This window comes from Pongo pygmaeus, chromosome 20, assembly GCF_028885625.2.
Source record: "Pongo pygmaeus isolate AG05252 chromosome 20, NHGRI_mPonPyg2-v2.0_pri, whole genome shotgun sequence".
Lineage (NCBI taxonomy): Eukaryota > Metazoa > Chordata > Mammalia > Primates > Hominidae > Pongo > Pongo pygmaeus.
The window spans coordinates 50,357,942-50,382,756 of record NC_072393.2 but is presented as its reverse complement, the minus strand read 5'-3'; the positions used below and the strand labels follow the sequence as shown (position 1 = coordinate 50,382,756).

The 24,815-nt window shown below is 40.8% G+C and overlaps 1 protein-coding gene across 5 annotated transcripts; it reads left to right on the top strand.

Moving 5' to 3' along the window:
* Positions 1–5,123: 5,123 nt before the first annotated feature.
* Positions 5,124–21,141, top strand: ZNF285 (zinc finger protein 285). 5 transcript variants are annotated; one of them, XM_054463595.2, is made up of 4 exons: positions 5,124–5,174; positions 9,477–9,534; positions 14,325–14,451; positions 18,684–21,141. In XM_054463595.2, exons 2-4 carry the CDS (start codon positions 9,520–9,522, stop codon positions 20,312–20,314), a joined length of 1,773 nt encoding a protein of 590 aa, XP_054319570.2. In that variant the 5' UTR covers positions 5,124–5,174; positions 9,477–9,519; the 3' UTR covers positions 20,315–21,141. The 5 variants fall into 5 exon arrangements, with proteins under 5 accessions (XP_054319570.2, XP_054319572.2, XP_063514181.1 ...); XM_054463597.2 differs by having other exon boundaries at positions 5,172–5,265; XM_063658111.1 differs by lacking the exon at positions 5,124–5,174 and adding an exon at positions 5,204–5,473.
* Positions 21,142–24,815: the final 3,674 nt, after the last annotated feature.

The window sequence follows — 24,815 nt, the reverse complement described above, 5'->3', positions numbered from 1 at the left end:
TTCATGTAATGACTTCTTTTCCTCTGGGTAGATACCCAGTAGTGGGACTGTTGAATCAAATGGTAGTTCTACTTTTAGTTCTTTAAGGAATTGCCACACTGTTTTCCATAGTGGTTGCACTAGTTTACATTCCCACCAGCAGTGTAAAAGTGTTCCCTTTTCACCACGGCCCCACCAACATCTATTATTTTTTAAATTTTTTATTATGGCCATTCGTGCAGCTGTAAGGTGGTATTGCATTGTGTTTCTGATTTGCACTTCCCTGATCATTCGTGATGTTGAGCATTTTTTCATATGTTTGCTGGCTATTTGTATATCTTCTTTTAAGAATTGTCTATTCATGTCCTTAGCCCATTTTTTGATAGGATTCTTTGTATTTTTCTTGCTAATTTGTTTGTGTTCCTTGAAGATTCTGGATATTCATCCTTTTTCAGATGTATGGATTGTGAAGATTTTCTCCCCCTTTGTGGGTTGTCTGTTTATTCTGCTCAGCGTTTCTTTTGCTGTGCAGAAACTTTTTAGTTAAATTAAGTCCCACCTATTTATCATTTTTTCTATTGAATTTGCTTTTAGGTTCTTGGTCATCAAGTCTTTGCCTAAGCTAATGTTTTGAAGGGATTTTCTGATCTTATTTTCTAGAATTTTTATGGTTTCAAGTTTTAAGTTTTTGATCCATATTGAGTTGATTTTTGCATAAGGTGAGAGATGAGGATCCAGTCACATTCTTCTACATGTGGCTTGCCAATTATCCCAGCACCATTTGTTGAATACGGTTTTTTGTTGTTGTTGTTGTTGTTGTTGTTTTGGGTTTTTTTTGGTTTTTTTTTTTTTTTGAGACAGAGTCTCGCTGGGTCGCCCAGGCTGGAGGGCAGTGGTGCGATCTCGGATCACTGTAGGCTCTGCCTCCCGGGTTCACACCATTCTCCTGCCTCAGCCTCCTGAGTAGCCGAGACTACAGGCCCCCGCCACAGCGCCAGGTTAATTTTTTGTATTTTTAGTAGAGACGGGGTTTCACCACCTTAGCCAGGATGGTCTCGATCTCCTGATCTTGTGATCCGCCTGCCTCGGCCTCCCAAAGTGCTGGGATTATAGGCGTGAGCCACCGCGCCCAGCCTGAGTAGGAGGTCTTTTCCTCACTTTATGTTTTTGTTTGTTTTGTCAAATATCAGTTGGCTGTAAGTATTTGGATTTATTTCTGGGTTCTCTATTCTGTTCCATTGGTCTTTGTTCCTATTTTTATATCAGTACCATGCTAGTTGGGTGACTACAGCCTTATAGTATAGTTTGAAGTCAGGTAATGTGATGCCTCCAGATTTGTTCTTTTTGCTTAGTCTTGCTTTGGCTCTGCGGGCTCTTTGGTTCCATATGAATTTTAGAATTGTCTTTTCTAGTTCTGGGAAGAATGATGGTGGTATTTTGATGGAACTTGGGTGAATTTGTAAACAGCTTTTGGCAGTATGGTCATTTTCACAATATTGATTTACCCATTCATGAACATGGGATGTGTTTCCATTTGTTTGTGTCATCTATGATTTCTTTCAACAGAGTTTTGTAGTTTTCCTTGTAGAGGTCTTTCACCTCCTTGGTTAGAAATATTCCTATATATTTTTTTGTTGCAGCTATTGTAAAAGGTGTTGAGTTCTTGATTTCATTCTTAGCTTGGTTGCTGTTGGTGTACAGCAGAGCTATGATTTGTGTACATTAATTTTGTATCCTGAAACTTTGCTGAATTCATTTATGAGTTCTAGAAGCTTTTTGAAGGAGTCTTTAGGGTTTTCTAGGTTTATGATCATATCATCAGCAAACAGCAGCAGTTTGACTTTGTCTTTACTGATTTGATTGTTTCTTTCCTTCCTTTTATTTGATTGAGGTTATTGTTGTTCATTTTCCTTCTTTTAGAGCAGTGATTTTCAAGGGGTTACTGTTGGGTATTTTGAATGGATGACTTCTTTGTTGAGAGAATTAATTTACAGGTGCAATATGTTTAGCATTCCTTACCTCTGCATACTAAACGCATACCCCAGTCACTGGAGCAAGCAAAGATCACTCACACAATTCAAAAAAGTCTTAGGAAGGCTATTTCATTCCTGTTTGAGGGTCACTGTTCTATTTTTTCAGACATAAGATCTCATGCTGTCACCCAAGCTGGAGTACAGTGGCACCATCATAGCCCACTGTACCCCGAACCTTCCAGGCTCATCCTCCCACCTCAGTTGCTTGAGCTGAGGATTACAGGCCAGAGTCACTGTTCTATAGTTGGGAAGTAAGAGCAGCTCCTAGAGCAATTACACAAGAGCTTTCTCTTTTGTTCTTAACACATCCATTTAAGTGTGTATTTTCAGACTAAAGACAAGCTCTTAGATTAGGTAAAAGTAACATTTAAAAATAACTATAATAATAAAGAGTATATAAATAATAAGGTAAAGAAATACACTAATTTTAAGACAAAGTGAAAAAATAAATACTAGATGAAATCTAATGAAAAGAAAGCAGGTACAGTCTTCACTGAAAAGTAAACTCAAGGTGAAAATATAAAATACTTAAAATGTTAATGAAATTTTTGGTCCATCAAGAAGATATGACCATTACGAAACTTACACAGGGTCAGCATCACTAAATTTTAAAATTCAAAATGTTCCACAATCTAAAACTTTTGGAATGGGAACATGACACCACAAGTGGAAAATTCCACACCTGAAATATTTACTTTCTTTCTCTTCTTTTCATTAATTGATTTTTCTTTGGTCATCTGACGAAGGCAATCTTTGCTTCTGACGGTTCAATGCACACGAACATTGTATACAAACCTTGTGAACAAAATTATTCAAAATAATTCTATAAAATTAATTTCAGGCTATGTGTATAAGGTGTATATGAAACACAAATGAATTTTGCATTTAGACTTGGGTCTCATCCTCAAGATATCTCATTATGTATATGCAAATATTGCAAAATCTGAAAAAAATAAAATATCTGAAACACTCTGGTCCCAAGTATTTCAGATAAGGAACACACCACTTCCATAACTAACAACACGACTTTTAAAAAGTAAAGCCATTTGTATACCTAGTAACACGACTTTTGAAAAATGAAGCAGGCTGGGCGCGGTGGCTCACACCTGTAATCCCAGCACTTTGGGAGGCCGAGGCGGGCAGATCACAAGATCAGGAGATGGAGACCATCCTGGCTAACACGGTGAAACCCTGTCTCTACTAAAAATACGAAAGTTAGCCAGGCCTGGTGGCAGGCAACTGTAGTCCCAGCTACTCAGGAGGCTGAAGGAGGAGAATGTCCTGAACCTGGGAGGCAGATCTTGTAGTGAGTTGAGATGGCGCCACTGCACTCCAGCCTGGGCAACAAAGCTAGACTCAGTCTCAAAAAAAAAAAAAAAAAAAGGAAATAAATAAATAAATAAATAAATAAAGCAAATGCTATAGAGGGGAAAACGACAAATTTACCATTATAGGGTTTTTTTTCTTTTACTTTTTTCTTTCTTTTTTTTTTTTTTTTTTTTTGAGACAGAGTCTCGCTCTGTCGCCCAGGCTGGAGTGCAGTGGCACAATCTCGGCTCACTGCAACCTCCACCTCCTGGGTTCAAGCGATTCTCTTGCCTCAGCCTCCCAAGTAGCTAGGACTACATGTGCTTGCCACCATGCCTGGCTAAGTTTTGTATTTTTACTAGCGACGGGGTTTCACTATCTTGGCCAGGCTGGTCTTGAACTCCTCACCGCATGATCTGCCCACCTCGGCCTCCCAAAGTACTGGGATCACAGGCTTGAGCCACCACGCCCAGTCTGGGAAACTTTTTGACGTACACTTTTCAATCATTGACAGATGCATAATGAAAAAATCTAAGTAAGCCCAAATAAGCATGTAGGAAATTTAAATAGCACAGTTAGCAAGTCTGGTGAAAATATAAATGTATGCATATCCATCTGATAGAGAACACACATTGTTTTCCAATAGACACAGATGTCACAAAAATTAACCTTGTATTACGTCAAAAATAAAAATGTTCCTGAACTCGTTTTTTAAAATTCAAGTATGTCAAATTAAATCAAGTAATCCTTCAACTTACAGCAATATATAAGAACATCAAACATGTAAACATCAAAAGACAGAGATAAGCCAAAATAATTTCACTGTCCCTTTATGTGCCCTAAGTTGCAATGTCAAGCTATAGTTGGATAGTATTCAACCATTTCCTGCCCATTGCCTAGAGGTGGGGGTCTTCACTTCTCTGTCTAGTCTAGGACTGGAACCGCCTCATGACCCCTACAGCTTGAGGGTGCATGGAAAAGGGAATGCCAGCCAGATATTCCAAACAGAGCCTCTGCCAGGAGGACCAGGCGACCATTCCTAGGAGACAGATTGTTCTCACGCGTTATCAGGGCTTTCCTCCAGGCTAAAACTGTGGGCCTCTAATGGAATTCTTATTCAATTTTCTTACCCCATTAGGGTACCCAAATTTTTCTTTAATAGAAATCTTAAATCTTAAATGCAATAACATGAAGTAAAATAAAGCCTAAGTCTCAACAAGGGCAAATTTTCAAAAAGAATCTGAAAACTTCCAGCGTTTTCTTGTTATGTTGTGATGTGTCTCTTTTAGGACACTCTCACTATTCCTGCAATTCTCCTATTAAGGATTCAGACAATAGTTGTTAATTCCTTCTGCTGCTTCTGAGACTAGGAAACAAATTACTGGGCTGTGTTATATCGCAAGGGTAGATTATCCAGAGTCTTCATCAACAGAAACAAAACATGGTGGGGGGCGGGGAGGGAAATATTTAAGTGAATTTTAATTGAAAATTTCGTGGTTTTAACGTTAAAAGACATGACTACAAAATAAGAACCTATAAAAGTCTTCACTAAAATGGTAAAGTGCCCATTTCCAAGTAGTAAAATATTGAAACTTCTTCTTTTCATCGTTGATAGGGATTTATTTAACATTTCATTATTTTATCGTTATTATGATTATCGTTATTTTAGACGAATGCACGGAAGTCAAAGGACTTCCAAATGCACGGAAGTCAAAGGCTACCTTCACCAGGGTAGCCTTGCGAATGGCCAATGCTGCGCGCGGGGCTTTCTGGGGATTGTAGGCCATAGTCCTCCTTGTGCATGCGCCGTGGTACCGGACGCACGCTGCGGGCGACTTTGTTTGGGACGCTGGGGTGAGTCCCGTCTGGACCGCGCCCCTCTTGGAGGCGTACCCAGGAGTAGGGGTGTAGGATGTGCAGCTGTGACCCGTCCCTGTGGACTGAAGTAGGAGGAGTGGAAGAGGGGACTGGTGACCAATGATAAGGCCTCGTAGGTGGGGTAGGCTAGGGAAGTTCAGCGGCCCGACCTACCCGGGATAGGATGGGAAGAGCGTGGGCTCGGTTTGGGGAGCAGCCCTGGGTTTGACAAAACAGTGCATCTTCATGTTTCGTGACAGCGACTTGCGCTGTGCCTCCTCGGGTCGAAGCTTAGGGTCAGTCTTGGGATGTGCATCTCTGAATGAGGGCAGAGGGGCGCTGGCTCAGGGTTTGGAAGTAATGGCTGGGGCTGTGCACCCCTGAATGGGATGAGGGATTTGCTTAAGCAGCTTGTCTCTGGATATAGAGGATGGCTTGGGCTGTTCTCGCTCAGTTTGGTGGGGGCGATTCTGGCTCAGCACCCCTAGGTTCTTGGATGGGGAGTTGTCTTGGGTCTCAACTCTGGATTTTGGCAGCTGTGTCTCCATTGGGGCATTTCTGACTTCAAGGCAGAGGTTCTGGTTTCTGGCAATAAAGAAACAACTCAGACTGTAATACTGTAATAACTCTGGAGTTTAATGTCACCGAATACATTTTGAAAAGAACTGTCCCAGGCCTGGCGCGGTGCCTCATGCCTGTAATCCCAGCACTTTGGGAGGCCAAAGTGGGCGGATCACGAGGTCAGGAAATCGAGACCATCCTGGCTAACACGGTGAAACCCTGTCTCTACTACAAAAAACAATTACAAAAAATTAGCCAGGCGTGGTGGCAGGTGCCTGTAGTCCCAGCTACTTGGGAGGCTGAGGCAGGAGAATGGCGTGAACCCGGGAGGCGGAGCTTGCAGTGAGCTGAGATCGCGCCACTGCACTCCAGCCTGGGCGACAGAGCGAGACTCTGTCTCAAAAAAAAAAAAAGAAAAGAAAAGAACTGCCCCAAATTATTAACTCCATTCTCACCTCACACGCTGTGAGCCAGGGAGTAGGGACTTTGAGTATTATAAAGCACATGAGCAAATATAAGTTGTTAAATTACACTCAACAAATTTGAAGTTTGAAAACTCTCTGTATATTTGATAAAGTTAGAGATTTAGTGTTAATTATTTTAGGTGTAATAGCAGCATTTATTACATTTCTGGTCGTGTTTCTAGGCAATTGCAGTTCCAGATTCAGCTGCACTTTTCCTCTAGGTCTTCATTCCCTGAAGAGGTTGATATGGGCATCTGGTCTCATTCCTGATGCATTCCTCAGATCAGAGTAGTTGTCAGGGTGAGGGATGAGAAAGGCATTTGTGTGAGAGAGCTGTGTGGACTTTGGCAGATAGGGATAAAACAAGAGTCTTGAGGTGCCATGTGTCCCATGCCTTTGGCTCCCCACCTTTTCCACCCTGCTGTCTGCCCTGAAAGGCCGCCATTGCCTTCTGGCCTTGCTTGTCTTTGGCCAATGGGATGTCTCAACAGGAAAGTTTGGAGAGAGGAAGAAGTGTGAGTTGGAGTATCTTGTCCCCCAGTTCTCTCTCTGCAGGATTGTCACAGATTAGCTGCCCTTCTAAACAACAGGTCATGGTTTGGGTGGCCCTGGCCACACAGTCCTCTCAGTTCCAGGCTCCAGGGACTGCTCCCTCCCCTTACCTCTTAAGGCCCAGATATTATAATGGCACCTCCCTGTCACTTCCCAGGATAGAGCCTTATCCAGTGTGATTTCCTTACCCCGAGCCAACACCATTGTAAGCCGTCTGTTTATTAAACTCCCCTCAAATTTGAATGTGCCATCTGGTTCCTGCCACGGCCCTGAATTGATACAGGCAGGTAGTGTCTGAAGCCAGAAATTCAGGAAACCAAACCCCCAACCATATATGTGTGAGTGCATGTGTGATGTGTGCTTCAAAATAAACCTGTCCCATTATTGGCTCTTAAGTGAGAACAGGTACTGGAAGTAGAGGGTGAGTTTATGTCTTTGCATATGCGTCTAATGTATAATATCCAAGCCAATTCTATTTGTGAATTTGTTAATATTAAGAAACATTGATTGAGTGCTTGTTAAATGATAAGGTCCTTAGGGAGTACAGTGGATAAAAGACTACAGCTTGGTTATTTTTTTTTTATTTTTTATTTTTAGGATTTGTAGTTTTTTGACAGGGGAAAGGAGGAGTGTTTTCTTGGTAGGTTTTAACTATTGTAAAATGATGTAATTCATGCTGTACTAATGAGTTGAACACTCCTTATTTTGGCCTTTGTTGGAGCTCAAAATAAGAAGTGATTAATGATGTCTCTTAAAGGTAGGAAAGGAGAGAAAAAGAGTCCAAGGACTTACCAAAAAGACATTTCATATTCTATTAACCTGATTCTATAACCCTGTGAGCTGCAATTCAAAGGGTAGCCCACAGACCAGTGCCAATAAATGATATTGGTCTGTGACCAGATAATTTGAGAACTTGAGTGTAGATATTTAAAATTTTGTCTTATTGATTAACATAATAATAACAATTGGGCTTTAATTTGCATACCTTCTTAATTTCCTTTTTCCAGTAATTTCTTTTTACTGTATCTTACCAAAATGTCAGTCTGTGACAGACTGAAAGTAACAGTAATAATTTAAAAACTAGTGCTTTATCACAGATAGTGTGAGAAGCACTATCTGAGAAGGCATAAATGCGGCTCTGGGCTTTTATTTTTTAATCTTCGGTGTTTCCACAGTGCTTAAAGTGGCAATTTTATACAATAAGTTTCTCCACAAAGGCCAGAGGCAGTTGTGTTTACAGGGTTTATCAGATGGAATCCCAATAAAAAATAAACAGAACACTCAAATTGGGTAATTTGAGAAGAGCTTAATAAAGGGACAGTCTATAAAGTTGTAGGCAGGCTGTGGTAATCAACAAAGGATATTGCAATATTTCAGAGGTAGTGATAGCAGGGTAACTTACTGACTTTAGGACTGAAGGGCTAAGGAAGGAGGCAGTCGCTAAAACCTGAAGAAAGATTTATGGGATGACAGCTGCCTGATGGAGGTCATGACCTTTGGTCAATGGATATGGAACATAGCCATTCCACAGCAACCTCTAGGGAAAAACCTGGGGGAATAAATATTCTGACTTCACTCTTGTCCCTTCCCTGGATCTCTTGCTGGCTTTCCCTGTTGGCTGAACCCAGCTGGAAGCTAACTGGCAAGGGAATCCACTGATATAAGCAGAACAGGAAGGGGCTTTAGTGTGTATGAAGTGGCAAGCTTAGAAGGCCTCTGTCTACCTACTTTGGTCTACCTGCAGTCTGAGAACATGTATAGTTCAGTATACCGTGAGCATTTCCAGAGCAGAGGATGTGTCTTATATGTCATAGGTGTGTCATCAATATTTGCAAAAGCAGGGGATAGAATGGGTGCTGGAGAGAGAGTTTAGGAAGACAAGAGTCAAGGTGTACATGTTTAAAAATCTGTATTATTGATTAACATAATAATAAAAATTGGGATTTAATTTGTATATCTTGTCTAACCGCAAGTTCTTAGACCACAGGCCTGGCCATACAAGATCAAGTCTGGCATGTGAAAGTAGAAATAGCAGAAGGTCCCTGTCATCCTGAGATTGCACTCTTTTTTTTTCCTCTGTTTTTTTTTTTTCTTTTGTGACAAAGTCTGTCTCTGTTGCCCAGGCTGGAGTGCAGTGGTGCAATCACAGCTCACTGCAGCCTCTGCCTCCCAGGTTCAAGTGATTGTCCTGCCTCAGCCTCCTGAGTAGCTGGGATTACAGGCGCCCCACCACCACGCCCAGCTAATTTTGTATTTGTAGTAGAGACAGGGTTTCACCATGTTGGCCAGGCTGGTATCGAACTCCTGGCCTCAAGTGATCCACCCGTCTCGGGTTCCCAGAGTGCTGGGATTACAGGTGTGAGCCACTGTGCCCAGCCCTGAGATTGCTCCCTTACTCAGCAATTCTGGAGCCTCTTCCAGCATAATTCAGATGTAGATTATGTCAGTTCATTCACAAGTCTCAGAAAAGGAAAAGAATGTGCAAGTTTTGACCCAAAAGCTTCAGGAGAGAGATAGGAGTTACACAGTGGTCTGAGATTGAGGGACTGGGGACAAATCTAGGGAAGTCTTGAGGAGGTGGGAGTTCAGTCTGTTCAGAGCGAGAAGAGACGACATCTAGACAGAGGAGAAATTGTGAGAAACTTGTACAGATAAGGAAGGAACCAATGTTCATTCACAACTTGTTGAACCCATGATCTCATGGATTCTTTCTTCTTTGCAGTTCTGCTTTTCCAGAATCCTGCGCTTTCCAAAAGGAAGACGGCATGATTAAGTTCCAGGTAAGTTAAGGGTTTCTTTGTCCTTAAATATGCTGTTCATTCTGAGGAACCAGACACTTCTGTTTTCTAAAAGGAGGTCAGCATTTTTTGAGTGACTGAAAGGAGGTCAGCATTTTTTGAGTGACTACTATGTATTAGGTACTTTATCTTGCTCATAATGACTTTGTGAGGCAGGTGGTTTGATTCCCTTTATAGAAGTGAAGAAACAAACTCACAGATTTCAAGATGTCTACTTTGGTGCTACTCTAAGTGTAGTTCATGTACCAGTACCAGTCCATGAACTGCTTATCACTGCCCCATGAGGGAAAAAGAATCAAGAGTAAGTTCAGAAACTTTTATAGCCGTTTGGTGTTGCCGCAGCATCTGAGTGCATGGGCAGCATATACATGACCATACTCTAAATGTGACTGGTCTCGTTCAATAAGTAGCAAGATTTGAATGAGTATGTATTGGTCAGAGTTCAACTAGCAAGGCAGAACCAGTAAGAGATATATATTAAGAGATTTATCATAAGGAATTGACTTATATGATTATGGGGGCTAACTAGGCAAGACCAAAATCCACAGGGCAGCCCCTCAGGAAGGGTGGGCCGGAACTCTTGGGCACAGACTGAAGCTACTGTCTGTGGGTGGAATTTCTCCCCCTCCCAGGGAAGCCTCAGCTCTGCTCATAAGACCTTTCAGTTTATTGAATCAGACATACTCAGATTAGTTAGAATAATCTCCCTTAAAGTCAACTGATTACGGACTTTAATCACATCTACAAATTATCTTCATAGCCATACCTAGATTAGTGTTTGATTCAATAACTGAGGACTGTAGCTTAGCCAAGTTGCCACATTAGAAAGACCATCACAGTGTGGCAGAAGGATTTTCTTTTAATCATGAAAAAAATTAATTATGAAAATACACAAAAAGAGCAAATGGTATTATGATCCTCCATTTGCAGTACCCATCATGCAGTTTCAACAATTAACTTTTCACCAAAGAGATTTGCTTAATCTCTTTTTCAGTTTTTTCTTTCCCAAAGTATTTTAAAGGGGCATGTTATTTTACACTGTATTGGTTTTTCTCTGAGCACATCACTTTTGTATAGTACCTTATTATATATGCAACTAAAATGAATGAGCTCACACTTTTATCCTTCTGCCTGGAAACCATCTTTCCCAAGTCCAAAATTCATTGGGTACATTTTCTATCTTCTAAATTACAGCAACAGTTTACCAAATATTCACCACTGCATCACCCAGGTCACCATTTTTCCAGCCTCCTGTAACAGTGTCCTCAATGGTTATGGCCTGGACCTAAAGCCAATGCCATGAATATTTGGTAGCACTCTGCTGGTTTTGGTTAGCTTGGGTGTGTCCTCATAGTGAAGACAGAGGCACAAGAGAGCAAGTGGACAAGTGAAATCTGTCAAGGCCCAGGCTTAGAACTGGCACATTATCACTTCTGCTTCATTTTGGTAGCCAGAGCAGGTTACATTGCCAAGTCAAAACTAAAGGGGTAAGGAAACACACTCCGGTCCTTTAATGGGATTGGTGAGCATGGAAGAGGATATTTCTAAACAACAATCTAACTTACCACATTCTCTATGTATTTCAGTATATATTTCCTTAAAAATGGACTAATGAGATAATCAATAATTATTTGGTATTATCTAATACCCAGACAATAATCAAATTTCCCTGATTATCTCAAAAAATTTTTTAACAGTTGGTTTATTCAAACGGGATCTTAACAACGTCTATACTATCAGATAGTTGGTTGTTGTATCTCATAATCTCTTTTAATCTAGAGAAATCTGCCCCTCTACTTTATTCTCTCCTGCTATTGACTTGTTGTAGAAACCAAGTTTGGTGTCCTGTGTTGTTTCCTACATTTGGAATGCATTTGTTTGCTTCCTTTTGGTGTCTTTCAATGTGTTACTCTATGCACAGTATTTCTCTTAAGTGGAAGCACCAGATGCTGGAGTAGATTCAGGTTCAAGGTTTTACAAGAATACTTCATAGATGGTTATACGAGAATACTTCATAGAGGAAAAGATTTAAAGATTTTTGCATGTGTTTATTCGTTTATAAATTTGGTTTCTTAATATTTTGGGGCTGTCCTTGTATCGGCATCCTATGACAATCGCTGCGTAGGATTCCTACAAGGGATCCATCCAGCTACAAGGGTGGTGGAGAAATGAGTGTTTTGTTTTCCCAGGCTCTATAGTTGAGGCAGAGAAGGGAGAATGGGGAGTAGGCTGGGTTAACCTCTATTCCTAACCCCTTCTTCCTACATTGGAACACCCCAAGTAGGCTTCAGTGTATCTGTATTTCCTGAAGGATTATCTCCAATTCAATTTTGTTGCCTCCCACAGAAGAAGGCATACAGTAGTGTTACTGAGAGAGTGGTGCTATTAGGACAACCATGCTGACTCCCCTAGATTTTGTTTTTAATCATTGTCAGATTTTGGTAATTGGACAATTGTTAGTAACATATTCTTGTGAAGTCCTTTGTAACTGCTTACAACTTTCGTTTGAAACTTCTGCTTTATTTACAGATGCAGAGTCAATTGAGAGAACATATCTATAAATACTTAACTCTGAGCAGTGTGATATATGCAGCCATAGAAATATTTTATGTAAAAATTGGTTTCTGGATGAGGAAATGTTTTTTTTTTTAATTTTTATTTTTAATTTTCTTTTCTTCTTTCCAACTTTTATTTTAGATTAAAGGGATACATGTGCAGGTTTGTTACGTGGGTAAATTGTGTGTTGTGGGGTTTTAGTGTAAAATTTTGTCACCCAGGTAATCAGCATAATACCCAATAGGTTATTTCAGTACTTCTTTTTTTTATTATTATACTTTAAGTTTTAGGGTACATGGGCACAACCTGCAGGTTAGTTACATATGTATACATGTGCCATGTTGGTGTGCTGCACCCATTAACTCGTCATTTAACATTAGGTATATCTCATAATGCTATCCCTCCCCTCTCCCCCCACCCCACAACAGGGCCCAGTGTGTGATGTTCTCCTTCCTGTGTCCATGTGTTCTCATTGTTCAATTCCCACCTATGAGTGAGAACATGCAGTGTTTGGTTTTTTGTCCTTTCAATAGTTTGCTGAGAATGATGGTTTCCAGTTTCATCCATGTCCCTACAAAGGACATGAACTCATCATTTTTTATGGCTGCATAGTATTCCATGGTGTATATATGCCACATTTTCTTAATCCAGTCTATCGTTGTTGGACATTTGGCTTGGTTCCAAGTCTTTGCTATTGTGAATAGTGCTGCAATAAACATACATGTGCATGTGTCTTTATAGCAATATGATTTATAATCCTTTGGGTATATACCCAGTAATGGGATTGCTGGGTCAAATGGTATTTCTAGTTCTAGATCCCTGAGGAATCGCCACACTGACTTCCACAAGGGTTGAACTAGTTTACAGTCCCACCAACAGTGTATAAGTGTTCCTATTTTTCCACATCCTCTCCAGCACCTGTTGTTTCCTGACTTTTTAATGATTGCCATTCTAACTGGTGTGAGATGGTATCTCATTGTGGTTTTGATTTGCATTTCTGTGATGGCCAGTGATGATGCAACAAAAGCCAAAATTGACAAATGGGATCTAATTAAACTAAAGAGCTTCTGCACAGCAAAAGAAACTACCATCAGAGTGAACAGGCAACCTACAGAATGGGAGAAAATGTTTGCAATCTACTCATCTGACAAAGGGCTAATATCCAGAATCTGCAATGAACTCAAACAAATTTACAAGAAAAAAACAAACAACCCCATCAAAAAGTGGGTGAAGGATATGAACAGACACTTCTCCAAAGAAGACATTTATGCAGCCAAAAGACACATGAGGAGATGGTTATTATTACCAGATGATTACCTGCATCCTTTTATTTTGAGAAATTTCAATTTATCAAGAAAATGAAAGAATAGAATGTGTAATCTTCACCTAGATTCACTAATTGTTAACAATCACCCACAAACATATGTATAATATACATATATACACACACATATCTATATTTTATTTGATTGACCCAGTTGTGGATAAATTGCAGGCATTACTATAATTCATCCCTAAATATTTTAGCTTGTATCTCCTAAGAATAAGAGCATCTTCTTATATTTCCACATTACTGCTAACATACTCAAGAAATTTCACATTGATACCACTATTTTTTATTACCTAGTTGATATCCAAGTGTTCTTAATTATCCTAATAACCTCTCTTTTCTCTTTTGTGTTTTTTGAATCTAGGAGCCAATGCTTTTAGTTACCCTGTCTTCTTAGTTCCTTTTAACATTATACAAATAGATTAATCTGCCATGAAAAAGTGAAAATACCAAATCTTGGTGTGTGATGAGAAATGAACTCATGGAACGCTACTAGACTTGTGTATCGGCACAACACCTTAGTATAGATTCATCTGTGCCTATTTCCTGGGCCATATTTTATAATTTGATTAATATTGTCCTTTGGGAATATCTGATCCAATAGGATTAGTGTCCTTATGATAGCCTCAACAGAGCTTGCTCTCATTCTCCCTCTGCAATGTCAGGACACAGTGAGAGCACAGCTGTCTACAAGCCAAGAGAAGAAACCTGAATGAAACCTATCTTGGTGGTACTTGATCTTAGACTTTCCAACCTCCAGGACCGTAAGAAATAAGTTTATTTTGTTTAATCTAATCAGACTGTGGTATTTTATTAAGGCAGCCCAAACAGACTAAGACCAGTCATTTGTGTGGATGATTGACATGGCATGTGGTTGATGTTTTAGGAAAGGGTGACATTCAAGGACGTGGCTGTTGTCTTCACCAACGAAGAGCTGGCACTATTGGATAAAGCCCAGATAAACCTGTACCAAGATGTGATGCTGGAAAACTTCAGGAACCTCATCTCAGTGAGTGAGTAACTGAGCATCAGACCACTGGACCTGTTTCCTCAAATCATCATTTCAAACCAGATAGAATATTCCAGTTAGATCACAAAGAGAAACTTTGGCCACTGGAAAGAAAACTCCTAAGAGATGCATGTGCAGGTTAGAACCCTACAGTTAATGAGCTTTTACAGATCAATATGAGAGGATCTGGCCCCTTGTGATGGGTTTGTGAGGGAGCTCTCCCCAAATCTCATATCCCTGGCCTGTGGGCATTCAATGCAGGTAGTAACCCCTCCCTCCCCTACTCACACATTTAGGCTCTCATTCTTTCCTCATATTTCTCAGAATGAGACTTAAAAAATTCACACATCACCAAGGGCCTTGATCTATTGGTTACTTCTGGAGAAAAATCAATGTTTATCCAATGTTTTGGATAAACCAGTGTTAAAGGAACCAAGGGAGAACTTTGGTTTGGTTGGCAGTTACAATAGCCAACACTTACTGGTATGTAGTAAGTGTAATCTAAGTGTTGGCTTATTTGATTACTTTTTGATAAATATCTAACCTCCTTTTCATTTCTCAGAGGTTCATATACAGTTATGTGTTACCTAAGTTTAGTTTATGAGATAGAGATTTGGTTTGGCTATTTCCCTACCCAAGTCTCATCTTGAATTGTAGCTCCTATAATTCCCACATGTTGTGGGAGGGGCCTGGTAGGAGGTAACTGAATCATGGGGCAGGGGTCTTTCTCGTGCTGTTCTCATGAGAGTGAATAAGTCTCATGAGATCTGATGGTTTTATAAATGGGTGTTCTCCTGCACAGGCTAAGAAAGGCTGCACAGGCTTTCTCCTTGCCTGCCACCATGTAGGATGTCCCTTTGCTCTTCCTTCACCTTCTGCCATGATTGTGAGGCCTCCCCAGCCACATGGAACTATGAGTCAATTAAACCTCTTTCCTTTATAAATTACCCAGTCTTGGGTATGTCTTTATTAGCAACGTGAGAATGGACTAATACAGATAGTTACTGTTATTATCCCCCTTTTATGGATGTATTACTCTGTTTAACACTGCTGATAAAGACATACCCAAGACTGGGCAATTTACAAAAGATAGAGGTGTACTGGACTTACAGTTCCACGTACCTGGGGAGGCCTCACAATCATGGTGGAAGGTGAAAGGCATGTCTCACATGGTGGCAGACAAGAGAAGAGAGCTTTTGCAGGGAAATCCCTTTTTTTTTTTTTTTTTTTTTTTTTTTTTTTTTTTTTTTGAGATGGAGTCTGGCTCTGTAGCCAGGCTGGAGTGCAGTGGTGCTATCTTGGCTCACTGCAACCTCCACTTCCTGAGTTCAAGCAATTCTCCTGCCTCAGCCTCCCGAGTAGCTGGGACTACAGGCATGCGCCACCACACCCAGCTAATTTTTGTATTTTTAGTAGAGACAGGGTTTCACCATGTTGGCCGAGATGGTCTCAATCTCTTGACCTTGTGATCCACCTGCCTCAGCCTCCCAAAGTGCTGAGATTACAGATGTGAGCCACCACGCCCAGCCGGAAACTCCCCTTTTTAAAACCATCAGATCTTATGAGACTCATTCACTATCATGAGAAAACACAGGAAAGACCCGCCCCCATAATTCAATCACCCCCTACCCATGACACATGGGAATTGTGGGAGTTACAATTCAAGATGAGATTTCGGTGGGGACACAGCCAAACCATATTATCCCACCCCTGGCCCCTCCCAATCTTATGTCCTTACATTTAAAAGCCGGTCATGCCTCCCAACTGTCCCACAAAGTCTTAACTCATTTCAGCATTAACTCGAAAGTCCACAGTCCATTGTCTCATCTGAGACAAACCAAGTCTCTTCCGTCTATGAGCCTGTAAAATCAAAAACAAGTTATTTACTTCCTAGATACAGTGCAGGTACAGGCATTGTGTAAATACAGCTGTTCCAAATGGGAGAAATTGGTCAAAACAAAGGGGCTACATGCCCCATGCAAGTCTGAAATCCAACAGGGCAGTCAAATCTTAAAGCTCAAAAGTGATCTCTTTTGACTCTATGTCTTGCATCCTGATCACGCTGATGTAAGAGGTGGGTTTCCATGGTCTTGGGCAGCTCCGCCCCTGTGGCTCTGCAGAGTATAGCCTCCCTTCTGGCTGCTTTCATGGGCTGGTGTTGAGTGTTTGTGGCTTTTCCAGGCACACAGTGCAAGCTGTCAGTGAATCTAGCATTCTGGGGTCTGAAGGACAGTGGCCCTCTTCTCACAGCTCCACTAGGCAGTGCCCTGGTAGGCACTGTGTGTGGGTGCTCTGACATGTGGGAATTATGGGACACAACACATGGGAATTATGGGAGTTACAATTCAAGAAGAGAGTTCGGTAGGGACACAGCCAAACCATATCAATGGATGAAACAACTGAGTCATAGAATTAATAACTTGCCCACGATCACACAGCTTCTAAGAAGAACTAGGATTTGAACCCTCCTAATCTGGTCCTAGGTCCTGTGTTTTTAATAAATAACCTCGTGAAACCAAAGTGTAAACTGTAGACACAGGACCTTTTGCATGAATCTGCATATCTCTGCAGTTGTTTCTCAAACTGCAGGATAAAACCCTCTTGGTGATACCTGAACTCAAACTACTGTGTCATAACTAGCAGTTTTTAAAAAGCAAAATAGATTAATAGAACAGAATACAAAAGAATTTATCAAAGTGCATTGCACATCGTATGTAAGTATCAGCTGATAAAACTTCTGTTTTAGTGAGCAGTCTGTGTTGATGTTCGTGCCTATTCCTACTGAGTCACAATGCTGATTTTACTGTGGGTTACAATAAGAAAATTGGGAAACCACTGCTTAAACCCTATTCAGGGCAGCTCATGGTCTCCCTTTCCCTGATACTATCTTATAAACTAAAGTCACTTTCAATAAAACAATGCAGAAAAGACCTTGAGCCAGAAGCAGTATCCAGTGGGACTTGACCATGATATTCATGCCATTTTGAAACCCATCTTAGGATCCCAAGAATATGATCATCCTCTTCCCTCTTCTGCCTCAGCCCCCTTTTTTTAATATACCACAGTCTTGCTTCCCTGGGTGCCAGGCCATTGACAGTGCCACAGTATCTGTTCCCCATTCTCATAGTCATGGCTGTTTGAGATTCTGCGATAACTTAAAAGGGCAGAACCTAAGGAAATGGATTGTAGGATCCATTTCCTACAATCAGTTGTAGGAATAACAGATAGAGACAACAGTCCAGAGACAACTGAGTGGTCTCTGTCTTTTCATGAAGACAAAGAACCTCGGGGAAAATAAAAAGGATGTCTCTTAAAGCTTGTCTCAGAGGTTTACATATGCATCCCCGCACAACGCCGGGACCATATTTCACAATGTTTACCCCATTTCAATCCCCGTTGCCTTTTTATCCCCATCCCCTTAAGGCTCACCATGTACAGTTGTGCAGGTGGTACACAAACATACACGATAGTCCTCCATATGACAGTGATGTGAAGGAAGGGAAGTTATCAGAAGATAGGACTTGTTGCTTGTTTCTGAAACCTCTTGTGACCCTTTGTGTCCCTTACTCTGCCCAACATATAAAAAACACTCCATCAATATGTATTATTTATATACACACATACACTACATAAAATGGGAGCCTTTCCCATACCTTTTGTAGCAAGATTATTAAAGGCTTTTTATCGACTACTCTTATAGCAGGGAGGTGAATTTCTTCCTTCATAAATTTTTCCTAAGATTTCCTTTTATTCCTTTTTGCAGTATAGGGGTGGAAAGGTCTTGCTCTGTCACCTAGGCTGGAGTGCAGTGGCACAATCTTGGTTCATTGAAGCCTCTGTCTCCCAGCATTAAGAAATCCTCCAACCTCAGATTTCCAAGTAGCTGGGATCATAGGCAAAACTGAGCCAATTTTTAATTTTTTGTAGAGATGGGATCTCACCATATTGCCCAGCCTGGTCTTGATCTCCTGAGCTTGAGTGATCCTCCCACCTCAGCCTCTCAAAGTGTTGCTATTACAGGTATGAGCCACTGCACCTGGCCAAGATTTCTCTTAATTTCCCTACAACACTTGATTTCTAATTGGCAGTTCACAGGTTAGAATTACGTGGCTCTAATTGTTTCACATGTCAGTAGAAGCCAGGGACAACTTCCCATCCCATCATATTTCATTTTCTCAAAACCTCTGGACAGATGATTGATTTGTTCTCTTAGCCAAATTCTCTTTCTTTTCCTAGAAGACGGGATTAAAAACAACATTTTGAATCTTCAGGCAAAGGGGTTAAGTTACCTTTCTCAAGAACTGCTTCATTGCTGGCAGATTTGGAAACAAAGGATCCAGGATTTAACTGTGAGTCAGGATTATATCATGAACCTTCAAGAACAGTGTTCCCCACATTTAGAAGATGTTTCCCTCAGTGAAGAGTGGGCAGGCATGTCTCTTCAGATTTCTGAAAACGAAAACTATGTAGTAAATGCCATTATCAAAAATCAAGATACCACAGCATGGCAAAGCCTGACACAGGTTCTTACCCCAGAATTGTGGAGGAAAGCCAACATAATGACCGAGCCCCAGAACTCTCAGGGAAGATATAAGGGAATTTACATGGAAGAGAAATTGTACAGACCTGCTCGGCATGATGACAGCCTCAATTGGACCTCATGTGATCATCATGTGTCCCAAGAATGTAAAGGAGAGGACCCTGGTAGACACCCCAACTGTGGGAAAAACTTGGGTATGAAATCAACAGTTGAACAACATAATGTGGCCCATGTATTACCACAGCCTTTCACATGTAATAACTGTGGGATGGCCTTTGCAGATGATACAGATCCTCATTTCCATCACAGCACTCACCTAGGAGAAAAATCTTATAAATGTGACCAGTATGGAAAGAACTTTAGTCAGAGCCAAGATCTTATCATTCATTGTAAAACCCACGCAGGCGAGACTCCCTATGAATTCCACGAATGGCCTACGGGCTGCAAACAGAGCTCAGACCTTCCCAGATATCAGAAAGTCCCCTCAGGAGACAAACCCTACAAATGTAAAGAATGTGGCAAGGGCTTCAGGCGCAACTCTTCCCTTCACAACCATCATCGAGTCCACACAGGGGCGATGCCCTACAAATGCAACATATGTGGGAAGGGGTTTGGATTTAGGTCACTTCTTTGTATTCATCAGGGAGTACACACAGGGAAAAAGCCCTATAAATGTGAAGAGTGTGGGAAGGGCTTTGATCAGAGCTCCAACCTTCTTGTCCATCAGAGAGTCCACACTGGAGAGAAGCCCTACAAATGCAGTGAGTGTGGCAAGTGCTTTAGTTCAAGCTCTGTTCTTCAAGTCCACTGGAGGTTTCACACAGGGGAGAAACCTTATAGGTGTGGTGAGTGTGGAAAGGGCTTCAGCCAAAGTACACACCTTCACATTCACCAGAGAGTCCACACAGGGGAGAAACCATACAAATGCAATGTGTGTGGAAAGGATTTTGCGTATAGCTCTGTTCTTCACACTCATCAGAGAGTTCACACTGGAGAAAAACCATATAAATGCGAAGTGTGTGGAAAGTGCTTTAGTTACAGTTCTTATTTTCACTTACATCAAAGAGATCACACCAGAGAGAAACCATATAAATGTGATGAGTGTGGTAAAGGCTTCAGTCGGAATTCAGATCTTCATGTTCATCTCAGAGTCCACACAGGAGAGAGGCCCTATAAGTGTAAGGCATGTGGTAAGGGCTTCAGTCGTAATTCTTACCTCCTTGCCCATCAGAGAGTGCATATAGATGAGACACAGTACACACATTGTGAGCGTGGCAAGGACCTTCTGACTCATCAAAGACTACATGAGCAGAGAGAAACATTATAAACGTAGTAAGTCAGGGTTAAATTAGTAAAACAGGAGCCACACTGTATTCCAGATGATAGAGGCTTACTCAGCCTGTGGGAGGGCTGGGGGAGCAAAAGACAGGCACACTGCCATCGATAACGTCAGCCTGCAGCACTAGAGTGTGCCAGGCAAGGATTGTGGATTTCAAGAACTTCTGTGAAACTCCCATCAACTGCTGTATGCTACAGTGGCAAAGTAGGTTACTCTTGACAAATGGGTGGTTTGTGGTAGTGGTTGTAGTTAGAGGTCAAATTTCCATTAAAGGGTGTGTCCAGGAAGGAAATTCTAATTGGGATGATTATGGTAAGGTCTTCAGTTCAGGCAACGTCTTTAGATTTTTTTTTAGTCTCCAATAGAAAAATACTCTCTGTATGAAGAACATTCAAAAGTGTGCTCAGAAATGAAACCCATGCTCTTACTATGAAAGAACATTAGTACCCAGGTTTTCCATGAGATTCTCTATACAGGCAAGAAGCTCCATAGAAGAGGCATTTGAAGGGTGTGGCAGAGGCAGTGCTGTGTTTATCACACTGGTTCCATTTCCTTGCAAATAAGAAGGCTATTTCCCAGTAACCCTTGCAGTTAAGAGTGTGCCCATGTGATTGAGTGCTAGCCAATGGAGTGTGAGCAAAAGTGATATAAGCCACTTTCAGGTCTAGCCTTTACAAACATCCTCAGGCTTCTCTATCCCTGCCGAGGTGACCTTGGAGGCTGCTTATTCCAGACTGGGTTGATAGAAGGTCACTATCTCATCTGTGTTGGATTTCTTTTTAGAGTAAGAAATAAAAATTCATTGTGCCTCACCACTGAGATTTTTGGTGGTTTATTTGTTACTGAAGCATTGCCTAGGCTATCCTGACTAGCATGGGGGGATTTTATAGCAATATGTTTCATTGTCATTGTAGTCCACATACAGAAGTAACATTATAATTCACAGTTCAAAACTTTTAAATCTTTAAGGCTTGATGTGGCAGTGCAACCATCTAAAATGGTATGGATGGGACTTCTTCAGTGATAACCTTCATTCATTGGTGTGTACACCAAAGAGAAATATTCCAGATGATATAGCTGTGGTAAAACTTTACTGAAAAGTATAACCCACAGACGTAAGAAATCTCATATAATAGAGAAACTCTATAATGTGGGATGCTGAATAGGTTTGTCAGCTCACACCTTAAATATGATTAAAAATTAACTACAATAGGTGTTCTGTGGTTAGTCTTAATAAAATTAATTGAATAAAACCAACATTTACTAAAGTGAGCAACAACATGTAAAAAACCAACAGTGTTCATTGCAGACTGATGCAGTCTTCTTCTCAGCAGACCTGTATAATAATGGGTTTTTAAAGGGTGCTCTTTCTGTCAGTTTCCCCCCAAATTTGTCATTTAAGTGGGGATAATAGATGAATTTGAGAGAGATCTCTTTGCTTTTTTTTTTTGAAACAGGATCTTGCTGTGTCACCCAGGTGGCTGGAGTGCAGTGGCCTGATCATGGCTCGCTGAAGCCTTGAACTCCTGGGCTCAAGTGATCCTCCTGCCTCAGCCTCCTGAGTAGCTGGGACTACAGACATACACCACTGTGTTCAGCTAATGTTTTCTTTAAAAAATTTACTTGTAGAGATGGGATCTTGCTTTGTTGCCGAGGTTAGTCTCAAACTTCTTGTTTCAAGCGATCCTCCTACCTCAGCTTCCCAAAGTGCAGGGATTACAGGTTTGGGCCACTGCACTCATCCCAAAATGTCTTTTTTTTTTTCTTCAAAAAAAAGTCCTTTTTTGTTTTAATTGACTTATAGATTTCTTCATTTGGATCATGATTTATTCCTAGTTTTCCTTGCATTACATTTTCCTGCTACTTATAGTTTGTAAACAGAACAGCCATTCAAGTGCAAATAAAACCATCCCTGAAGTGTCATTTTCTTACTGATCAGGTGGATAATAGTGAAATATTTTTAAAATTCTGTGTCAGTAGAAATGAGGAAATGAGTGTTCTTACATAAGTTGGTGGGGGAAAAAACAGGTATAAAGTTGCTGGAGAGGATCTTGTCTATATGTATCAGATGTACAATGTGCATTGTCTTTGAGCCAATGATCCTGCTTCTCAGAATGTATTTTTAGGATGTAATTATATGAGTGGGAAAATATGGTTTCAGAAAGAAATATGTTCTAAGAATTTTGCAATAAGAAGACTGTAAACAACCTGAAGCTTCATGTATAAGAGATTAAGTAAATTAGGGCATCCCATATAATGGAATAACATGGCCCCATCAACAATGATCTAGACCTATAAAAATGTCCACATATTATTGTCCATGTCCACCACATACTACAGTCCTCCTACTTGCAAACAGTAGATTAGAGAAAAAATCCAGGATGCACATTATCCCAGGAAGCTTTTGGGGTTCAGAATAGGTGCAACATTCCTTCATGACAGAATCAGCCCTCAGCCTTGGTGGAGGTGTCCCAGGCAATCCTCCAGTTTGGCCAGGAGCAGCCCTTGCATATCACATTAAGCTTTTTAAATATATGATGTTAACAGGAATGTCTCCCTACTTCATAAAATTGTTTACTTTTGTAGCAAAGCAGCATGGAAAAAGCAGAAATTAGTATAGCTCCCAATCAGTAGGAGCCAATCTCATTTACAAATGTAGATGCAGAGATCCTAAATAAATTTGAGCACGTCAAATCCAATGATTTGATAAAAGCGTAACAGACTCTGCTCATGTATAATTTATCCTAAATATGCTTATCAGCTTCTGCCTCATAACACACACAAGAACTGAGTAGCTCTAAATACAAATTTATTTAGCTCATGATGTGTGAGTTGGCAAGTTCAGTTGGCCTTAGCTGGGCAGTTCTGGTGTGGGACATGCTAGATTATCTTAACTGGGCTTTGTACATGCATCTGCATTCAGCTGATGGCTTATCTGGGCCTGGCTGTTTTATGATGGTCATAGATGAGACAACGAAGTTCTCTCTGTCATCATGGTCTCTCATCCTCCAGAGGACCAATCGAGGGTTGGTCCCATAGTACCAGGGTTTCAAGAGCAAAAGCTGTGATCTCTTAAGGCCTCATCAGGGAACAGGCTCAATGATACTTTCACCACATTCTAATGGTTAAAGCAAGTCACAACACTGGCCCAGATTCATGGGGTGGGATTAAGACAAGATAAAAAATGTTGAGACATAATCATTGGAAGGAAAAGGAAGGTACTATTTTTATGCTAGAGAATAATGTTATTTACTTATAAAATTTAAATCCGCCTGTAAAATTTGACCAATTGAAGGCTGTTTTAAAATTATCAGGTCAACAAATTGGTTTCACACGAAATTGGCACATGAAAATTAATAGCATTACTATGTAAGAGTCTTTTATAAAATGTAGCCAAAATGTTTCATTCATAATAACAATTGTGTGCAATGACCAGAATTGTCCAAAGGTAATTCTGGGAGTTCCCTTTGGGATGCCTAGGTGAGGAGCTATCTGGGGCCTCAGACTCCCACACTCTTCAGTGGGAAGGGCTTTACATGAGCTCAACTTCCCAGTGGCTTTCCCTTTCTAATGGGAGGTGTTAGAACCTGGCTTTCTCACGCAACTTCTGTGAAGCTCTTGACAACTAAAGCCAGATTGTCTGCTTTAGTCAATTTGTCAGATCAATTAGTCACTTGATCTGACAACTAAAGCCAGATTGTCTGCTTTAGTTAAGTAGTCCAGATTACCTGCATAGTCAATTTGTTCCCTCACCAACATGGATGCCTTCACAATTGCTCTTTAAGAAGGATAAAAACATAGTGGTGAGGTGTGGTCTATCTCCTGCTTCACCCAGGCCCTGGTGCTTCTTCAAGTGGTATGAGAAATTGTGGTCCTGTGCCTTCTCTTCCAGACCCTTAGCTTATATGTTTTCCCTATAAAACTTAGTCCTAATCCAAGCACTTTGGGAGGCCAAGATGGGTGAATCACGAGATCAGGAGTTTGAGACCAGCCTGGCCAACATAGTGAAACTCCCTCTCTACTAAAAATACAAAAAATTAGCTGGGCATAATGGCAGGCACCTGTAATCCCAGCTACTCAGGAGGCTGAGGCAGGAGAATCGCTTGAGCCCAGGAGGTGGAGGTTGCAATGAGCCGAGATCACACCACTGCACTCCAGCCCAGGCGACAGTGCGAGACTCTGTCTCAAAAAAAAAAAAAAAAAAAAAAAAAAAAAAAGTCCCTTATGTGTGATGATAAAACTTGATGAAGAGCAACACTGGTGGACTTACACTACCAGAGATCAACATTTATTATAAATTTTCTATAATTAATACAGTGTAGTATTCGCTCAGGAGAGAAAAAATAGATCAATGGAAAAGAATTGGGAGTCCAAAAACAGATCCACATGTATACAGTGAGTTAGTTTATCAGCCTTGAAATATGTTGGAGAAATAACAGTCATTTTAACAACTGATGCTGGGTTCACTGGCTACTTAACACTAGTTCCT

What these genes read in the sequence shown, in the direction of transcription:
- ZNF285 (XM_063658111.1), top strand. Translation starts at nt 5,424, where the DNA reads ATGTTTCGTGACAGCGACTTGCGCTGTGCCTCCTCGGGTCGAAGCTTA. An exon ending in TCCTCGGGTCGAAGCTTAGG is followed by an intron (nt 5,474 to 9,476) that starts GTCAGTCTTGGG and finishes TCTTCTTTGCAG; the next exon opens with TTCTGCTTTTCCAGAATCCT. An exon ending in ACGGCATGATTAAGTTCCAG is followed by an intron (nt 9,535 to 14,324) that starts GTAAGTTAAGGG and finishes TTGATGTTTTAG; the next exon opens with GAAAGGGTGACATTCAAGGA.